Raw genomic sequence first — 8,899 nt, 5'->3', positions numbered from 1 at the left:
GTTGGTGCTCTCATGCATGCTTCAGTGTTGCTTGCCTCGAAGCGAGCATAGAAGTGGTTTAGCTCGTCTGGTAGGCTTGTGTCACTGGGCAGCTCGCGGCTGTGCTTCCCTTTGTAGTCTGTAATAGTTTTCAAGCCCTGCCACATCCGACGAGCGTCAGAGCCAGTGTAGTACGATTCAATCTTAGTCCTGTATTGACTCTTTGCCTGTTTGATGGTTCGTCAGAGGGCATAGCGGGATTTCTTATAAACGTCCGGGTTAGAGTCCCGCTCCTTGAAAGCGGCAGCTCTACCCTTTAGCTCAGTGCGGATGTTTCCTGTAATCCATGGTTTCTGGTTGGGGTATGTACGTACGGTCACTGTGGGGACAACATCATCGATGCACTTATTGATGAAGCCAGTGACTGATGTGGTGTACTCCTCAATGCTATCTGAAGAATCCCGGAACATGTTCCAGTCTGTGCTAGCAAAACAGTCCTGTAGCTTAGCATCTGCGTCATCTGACCACTTTCTTATTAACCGAGTCACTGGTGCTTCCTGCTTTAGTTTTTGCTTATAAGCAGGAATCAGGAGGATAGAGTTATGGTCAGATTTGCCAAATGGAGGGTGAGGGAGAGCTTTGTATGCGTCTCTGTGTGTGGAGTAAAGGTGGTCTAGAGTTTTTTTTCCTCTGGTTGCACATTTAACATTCTGGTAGAAATTAGGTAGAACGGATTTAAGTTTCCCTGCATTAAAGTCCCCGGCCACTAGGAGCGCTGCATCTGGATGAGCGTTTTCCTGTTGATTTATGGCCTTATACAGCTCATTCAGTGCAATCTTAATGCCAGCATTGGTTTGTGGTGGTAAATAGACAGCTATGAAAAATATAGATGAAAACTCTCTTGGTAAATAGTGTGGTCTACAGCTTATCATAAGATACTCTACCTCAGGCGAGCAAAACCTCGAGACTTCCTTAGTATTTGATTTTGTGCACCAGCTGTTGTTTACAAATATACACAGACTGCCACCCCTTGTCTTACCGGAGTCAGCCGTTCTATCCTGCCGATGTAGCGTATAGCCCGCTAGCTGTATGTTATCCATGTCGTCATTCAGCCACGACTCGGTGAAACATAAGATATTACAGTTTTTAATGTCCCGTTGGTAGGATAACCGTAATCTTAGGTCATCCAATTTGTTCTCCAATGATTGCAGATTGGCTAATAGGATTGATGGGAGCGGCAGTTTACTCGCTCGCCGTCGGATCCTTACAAGGCACCCCGACCTACGTCCACGATATCTCCGTCTCTTCCTCATGCGAATGACGGGGATTTGGGCCTTGTCGGGTGTCTGTAGGATATCCTTCGCGGCCGCCTCGTTGAAGAAAAAATCTTCGTCCAATACGAGGTGAGTAATCGCTGTCCTGATATCCAGAAGCTCTTTTTGGTTATAAGGGACGATGGCAGAAACATTATGTACAAAATAAATTACAAATAACGCGGAAAAACACACATAATAGTACAATTGGTTAGAGGGCTGTAAAACGGCAGCCATCTTCTCCGGCGCTGTTCAGATATTTGGTATATTCAGACCCTTTCCTCAGTACTTTGTTGAAGCACCTTACAGCCTCAAGTCTTATTGAGTATGACGCTACAGCTTGGCACACCTATATTTGGGGAGTTTCTCCCATTCTTCTCTGCAGATCCTCTCAAGCTCTGTTAGGTTGGATGGGGAGTGTTGCCGCACAGCTATTTTCAGGTCTCTCCAGAGATGTTCGATCGGGTTCAAGTCCGGCCTCTGGCTGGGCCACTCAAGGACATTCAGAGTCCCGAAGCCAGTCCTGCGTTGTCTTGGCTGTGTGCTTAGGGTCGTTGTCCTGTTGGAAGGTGAACCTTAGCCCCAGTTTGAGTTCCTGAGGGCTCTGGAGCAGGTTTTCATCAAGAATCTCTCTGTACTTTGCTCTGTTCATCTTTCCCTCGATCCTGACTAGTCTCCCAGTCCCTGCCGCTGAAAAACATCCCCACAGCATGATGCTGCCATCACCATACTTACTGTAGGGATGGTGACAGGTTTCCTCCAGATGTGACGCTTGGCATTCAGGCCAAAGAGTTCGATCTTGGTTTCATCAGACCAGAGAATCTTGTTTCTCATGGTCTGAGAGTCTTTAGGTGGCTTTTGGCAAACTTCAAGCGGGCTGTCATGTGCCTTTTACTGAGATGTGGCTTCTGTCTGGCCACTCTACCATAAAGGCCTGATTGGTGGAGTGCTGCAGAGATGGTTGTTCTTCTGGAAGGTTCTCCCATCTCCACAGAGGTACTCTAGAGCTCTGTCAGCGTGACCATCGGGTTCTTGGTCACGTCCCTGACCAAGGCCCTTCTCCTTGGTTCCAAACTTCTTCCATTTAAGAATGATGGAGGCCACTGTGTTCTTGGGGACCTCCAATGCCGCAGAAATGTTTTGGTACCCTTCCCCAGATCTGTGCCTCTACACAATCCTGTCTCGGAGCTCTACGGACAATTCCTGCGACCTCATGGCTTTGTTTTTGTTCTGACATGTACTGTCAACTGTGGGTCCTTATATAGACAAGTGTGTGCCTTTCCAAATCATGTCCAATCAATTGAATTTACCACAGGTGGACTCCAATCAAGTTGTAGAAACATCTCAAGGATGATCAAAGGAAACAGGATGCACCTGAGCTCAATTTCGAGTCTCATAGCAAAGGGTCTGAATACATATGTAAATAAGGTATTTCTGTTTTATTTTATTTTATAAATTTGCCAAGAATTCTAAAAACCTGTTTTCACTTTGTCATTATGGGGTATTGTGTGTAGATTGCTGAGGATTTTTAAAATGTCAATCCATTTTAGATTAAGGCTGTAACGTAACAAAGTGGAAAAAGTCAAGGTGTCTGAATACTTTCCGAAGGAATTGTAAGTCAGGTGATATGAGAACAGATTTAGGGGAAGAGCTTTTATAGATTCAGATGAAAACCAGCTTTCACAGTAGTTTTCCTGTTACAACATTTATATGAATATAATAATATTCTTGGTATACCGTTTGGTTTTGTGAGTTGAAGGTAATGCATGAAGTGATGTTTATTGCCTGTTTACATTGAATAATAATTTACCCTCCAACACCCCAGGTTTGTGGAGGGAAACCTTTATATTCAAGCAGGCTGGTCTGTCTCATGGCGGTCTGTGAATGGAACAGTGACTGCTTGCCCTGTCCTCTTAGTTGTGTGGGAGTCAATTTGAGCATTTCATTGTGTTTTGGCCTGATTTTGGCTACATTCACTTCTGATCTAGAGTGGGATGAAGTTTATGAATATACAGTGGGGAGAACAAGTATTTAATACACTGCCGATTTTGCAGGTTTTCCTACTTACAAAGCATGTAGAGGTCTGTAATTTTTATCATAGGTACACTTCAACTGTGAGTGACGGAATCTAAAACAAAAATCCAGAAAATCACATTATATGATTGTTAAGTAATTAATTTGCATGACATAAGTATTTGATACATCAGAAAAGCAGAACTTAATATTTGGTACAGAAACCTTTGTTTGCAATTACAGAGTTTGCAATTACGTTTCCTGTAGGTCTTGACCAGGTTTGCACACACTGCAGCAGGGATTTTGGCCCACTCCTCCATACAGACCTTCTCCAGATCCTTCAGGTTTCGGGGCTGTCGCTGGGCAATACGGACTTTCAGCTCCCTCCAAAGATTTTCTATTGGGTTCAGGTTTGGAGACTGGCTAGGCCACTCCAGGACCTTGAGATGCTTCTTACGGAGCCACTCCTTAGTTGCCCTGGCTGTGTGTTTCGGGTCGTTGTCATGCTGGAAGACCCAGCCACGACCCATCTTCAATGCTCTTACTGAGGGAAGGAGGTTGTTGGCCAAGATCTCGCGATACATGGCCCCATCCATCCTCCCCTCAATACGGTGCAGTCGTCCTGTCCCCTTTGCAGAAAAGCATCCCCAAATAATGATGTTTCCACCTCCATGCTTCACGGTTGGGATGGTGTTCTTGGGGTTGTACTCATCCTTCTTCTTCCTCCAAACACGGCGAGTGGAGTTTAGACCAAAAAGCTCTATTTTTGTCTCATCAGACCACATGACCTTCTCCCATTCCTCCTCTGGATCATCCAGATGGTCATTGGCAAACTTCAGACGGGCCTGGACATGCGCTGGCTTGAGCAGGGGGACCTTGCGTGCGCTGCAGGATTTTAATCCTTGACGGCGTAGTGTGTTACTAATGGTTTTCTTTGAGACTGTGGTCCCAGCTCTCTTCAGGTCATTGACCAGGTCCTGCCGTGTAGTTCTGGGCTGATCCCTCACCTTCCTCATGATCATTGATGCCCCACGAGGTGAGATCTTGCACGGAGCCCCAGACCGAGGGTGATTGACCGTCATCTTGAACTTCTTCCATTTTCTAATAATTGCACCAACAGTTGTTGCCTTCTCACCAAGCTGCTTACCTATTGTCCTGTAGCCCATCCCAGACTTGTGCAGGTCTACAATTTTATCCCTGATGTCCTTACACAGCTCTCTGGTCTTGGCCATTGTGGAGAGGTTGGAGTCTGTTTGATTGAGTGTGTGGACAGGTGTCTTTTAAACAGGTAACGAGTTCAAACAGGTGCAGTTAATACAGGTAATGAGTGGAGAACAGGAGGGCTTCTTAAAGAAAAACTAACAGGTCTGTGAGAGCCAGAATTCTTACTGGTTGGTAGGTGATCAAATACTTATGTCATGCAATAAAATGCAAATTAATTACTTAGAAATCATACAATGTGATTTTCTGGATTTTTGTTTTAGATTCCATCTCTCACAGTTGAAGTGTACCTATGATTAAAAAAAATACAGACCTCTACATGCTTTGTAAGTAGGAAAACCTGCAAAATCGGCAGTGTATCAAATACTTGTTCTCCCCACTGTATATATTGTTGTCCACTGTAAATAGGAGCACTCCACTGCTTTTGCAAATGCACTTTTGCCCTTGAAGTCCTGCGTCCACATGTATGTGTGGACTACCATCTCCTGTGGACGCCAGGTCCCTGTAAATGCTTAAGGGACAACTGGAAAGAGTTGAATATTTTCTTCCTCTTCAGTTTGCTCATACTGCTGGGTTGGACAGTGAGGTAGTGACAGATGCTACAATAACTCAGGTCTCAGTGTGTCCAGTGCCTTCAGAAAGCATTCGTATACTTTGACTTATTTCACTGTGTTAGCCTGAATTCAAAACAGATTTTAAAAACATCTCACCTATCTACACATTCATTTTTTTTGCAAACGTATTAAATGAAATACTGAAATATCTAACTTACATAAGTATTCACACCCCTGAGTCAATACATGGTAGAATCACCTTTGACAGCGGTGAGCCTTTCTGGGTAAGTCTGAGAGCTTTGCATGCCTGGATTGTACAATATTTGCACACTACTTTTACAATTCTTCAACCTCTGTCAAATTGGTTGTTGACCATTGCTAGACAGTCATTTAGGTCTTGCCATAGTTTTGACTTAAATCAACTTGAAAAACTAACTAGGCCACTGTAGTATCTGAACTTCTATCATATTGGGAGTTAGATGAACTTTACTCTACTTTGCTGAAACATCTGGAAAGTGTTATTATAGGGGCCCCCTAAAACAGAGGACATTCGGCTATGTGGAGGCCAGGGATTGGTCTATTCAAATCACGCCACCTTATGTTACATAAAGCGTAGGATATATATACCATGTTTTAACAAAAGAATGATCATATTTGGGATTGGTTTCATTGCTCTCCAGATTCTGCAGTCTGTAAATTGATGCTGAAATCTTTGATATAATAAACCTTTATAATCAAAGTACAGTGTCAGCGGATTTCTTATCAACACATCATCGTTGTTCACCACCACACCACTCAGGAACCTCCAACATCATCTTGGTAAGCAACTCGTGTAAATTTGGCCTTGTGTTTTAGGTTATTTTACTGCTGAAAGGTGAATTTGTCTCCCTAAACCAGGTTTTCCTCTAGGATGTTGCCTGTGCTTAGCTATTCCATTAATTTTTATCCTAAAAAAACTCCATAGTCCTTGGCGATGACAAGCATACACACGATGCAGCCACCACCACGCTTGAAAATATAAAGACTGGTACTCAGTAATGTGTTGTGTTTGCCCTAAACATAACACTTTGTATTCAGGACAAAGTTTATTTCTTTGCCATATTTTATGCAGAAGAATGTGCTTTTTGTTTCCTTAAGTGCCCATGTATCCAAGACCTTTGAAATGTTTAACATAATGTAATTTGTGGACTCAAATAAAACATTAAGTGTGTGGACATGTTTCGTAATATTGAACAAGACACACAAAGTCTTGTCTTTTGCGGCTTAGTTTAATCCAGACCCATCACCTCAATTCAGAATTTTTTTGAATAAATACTTTAGTACACATTTTAGTCATTTCGCAGACGCTCTTATCCAGAGCTACTTACAGTTAGTGAGTGCATACATTTTCATACTGGCCCCCCGTGGGAAACAAACCCACAACCCTGGCGTTGCAAGCGCCATGCTCTACCAACTGAGCTACATTACACAAAATTCATTTTTGGGGTTAATGTTTCATTTCTCCATGAGTCCTCCTGACCGTGCCTTGCTGCAGCACCAGGAATAAAGCTCCAGAAGGCCTCATTTAGTATTTTTTTTACTACATACAAATTATGCCTACGACAAAATACATTTGATTTACAAATCTTGAACTTTACATGGAAACATGCAGTTTACATATGTTTTACACTCAATTGAGACTTCAAAAAGGAGGCCGCCAGGAAAGACACATCCAGCCAATGAAGAGGAAGATATCCCAGAAGTCTCTGGTCTTTGTTCCTCAGAGAAGATCTCCTGCAAGACAAAACGGTCAGCCCCAGCATTCTACTTCCCAGTCGTGTGTGCATGCGTTAGTGTGCGTGCCTCACGTTTAGCCACAGGTGTAAGCCACATCCAGGTACTTGTAGGTTCCTACACAGGGATCTCCATACAGAGAACTGGACGCCGGGACGTTACACTGGCTATTCCCATCACACCTGTGTCAACGACAGATACAGGTTAACGCTAATCATGTTTCTACAGGTAGAGGTTAACACTACAGTACACACTGCAGGTTTCAGTACCTCTTTTCCACCTTACTGGCAGTGGTGGATTGGCTGAGGCAGTTGGTGTTGGCTAGTTGGTTAGCGAGCCGATTAAAGGAACACACTAGCTGGTCACGGCGACCATAGTTGGCACTGTGGATCTGGATTGTACCTTCATCTGAGGAGGAGGAACAGAGGTAAGGCTGGAGGTCTTTGGTGTGCAAGTGACGGTAATATAAACCGTGAATAATACATAATCATATGAGATGTGAGTATACTGTACAGCAGAGTGTTGACAAGTTTACCACATTCTAGTAGAGCATCAGAGCCTCCCCACATTCTAGTAGGGCATCAGAGCCTCCCCACATTCTAGTAGAGCATCAGAGCCTCACCACATTCTAGTAGAGCCTCCCCACATTCTAGTAGAGCTTCAGAGCCTTACCACATTCTAGTAGAGCATCAGAGCCTTCACACGTGATGCTGCGTGCTGCAAGGACAAAACAAACAAGAATTACACACCACACTGGCCACTGCTGGGCAGACAAAGGCATACATTATCATAGCAGACACACATTAGCCTGGTGTATTATTATAATAATAAGACAGACTGACTTGCTAGGATGCAGGTGTAGGTGGTTTCCAGGTATTTGTAGATTCCGACACAGGGGTCAGAAGTACGGAAGACTTCAGTGTTCACTTCACACACCTGTTTCCCATTGCACCTGGGGGATATCAGGAGGTAAGATGAGTGATGGCTGGGATTTAATCAAAGGCGTTGTCAACAAGCATGCAGCGCTTGACATTTAAAGCAAACATCTGCAGTGTTTACCGGGAACGTCAGGAAAAATGGCTTTAAAAAGGCACATTGACTTTACTGCGATGTGCTTTTCAACAACACACCTCTGACAATCCCAGCCTTTCTTTATCAAATAAACACTGTGACTGAATGTACCTCTGTGAGAGGACCTCCATGGTGCCCGTCTGTGAACACTGTGTGTTGGTCAGCTGGTTGGCAGTTCGTCCTTCTTTGCAGGTGGTTCCGTCAGTCCGTCCGTACAGAGCTCTCTCAATGAAGATCACTCCAGAATCTAGCAGGGAAAGAATAAGAACAGGTAAAGAGACCGACAGCACTACGGAGAGACCATCAGGGTAGTGTGTGTTCATACCACAGCTCAGGAACTGGACGTTGTCTCCATTGTCACAGGTGACCACTCTAGTTGCTGAGGAAGAAACATAGTTACCATCACTTTATAGATGTAGATGCGCGCACACACACACACACCAACCACGTACCTGCAGCCGGTAGTGTACAGCACGCTGCAGCTAGCACTGAAAAACAACACAGCTAATTCAGCTTTACTAACCTTGGTCAGTCCCTTCCCTTTCCAATTCTTTACAGGAGAAGTAGTGTACATCATATACAGTAAGTATATAAAGAGTGTACAGTATATAGTATGGTACAGAGTATAGACAGACATGGAACAGCACCTAGTCCTCAGATCATACAGGATGCTGTATACTAGACCTGGGTCATACTGTTTATATTGGACTTCAACTACAAATTGACACATTTAGAAACATCTGGAAAATACTGGAATGCAAATACATATGTTACAATTCAGTATACTCACAGGTGAACGCAGTCAGTCTTAAAAGGAGCATGATGCTGTGTACAGGTGTGGTAGTAGTTGGTTCAGCTGTGGTTATAACAGGTAAGAGGCTACAGATGGTCACCTGGCCAAATACACCTTTAATTAACATATATTGATACTCGTCAACAGATCATTGTTTGCAAACCATCAATACAAAGCACAGC

The 8,899-nt window shown here is 43.8% G+C and overlaps 1 protein-coding gene across 1 annotated transcript; it reads right to left on the bottom strand.

The window, feature by feature from the left end:
- Window positions 1-6,639: 6,639 nt before the first annotated feature.
- Window positions 6,640-8,561, bottom strand: LOC311139345 (L-rhamnose-binding lectin CSL2; the record flags this gene model as incomplete). The annotated part of the gene is made up of 9 exons (XM_084174218.1): window positions 6,640-6,853; window positions 6,928-7,035; window positions 7,123-7,261; window positions 7,526-7,570; window positions 7,696-7,805; window positions 8,036-8,171; window positions 8,250-8,303; window positions 8,377-8,412; window positions 8,528-8,561. 8 exons carry the CDS (start codon window positions 8,559-8,561, stop codon window positions 6,930-6,932), a joined length of 660 nt encoding a protein of 219 aa, XP_084030344.1. The 3' UTR covers window positions 6,640-6,853; window positions 6,928-6,929.
- Between the last annotated feature and the right edge of the window lie 338 nt (window positions 8,562-8,899).

The sequence above is a fragment of the Coregonus lavaretus genome (genome assembly GCF_964263955.1).
Source record: "Coregonus lavaretus genome assembly, chromosome: 13".
NCBI classification, from domain to species: Eukaryota; Metazoa; Chordata; class Actinopteri; order Salmoniformes; family Salmonidae; genus Coregonus; species Coregonus lavaretus.
Note: the sequence above shows the minus strand (reverse complement) of the source record. Positions and strands in the feature narration are given on the sequence as shown.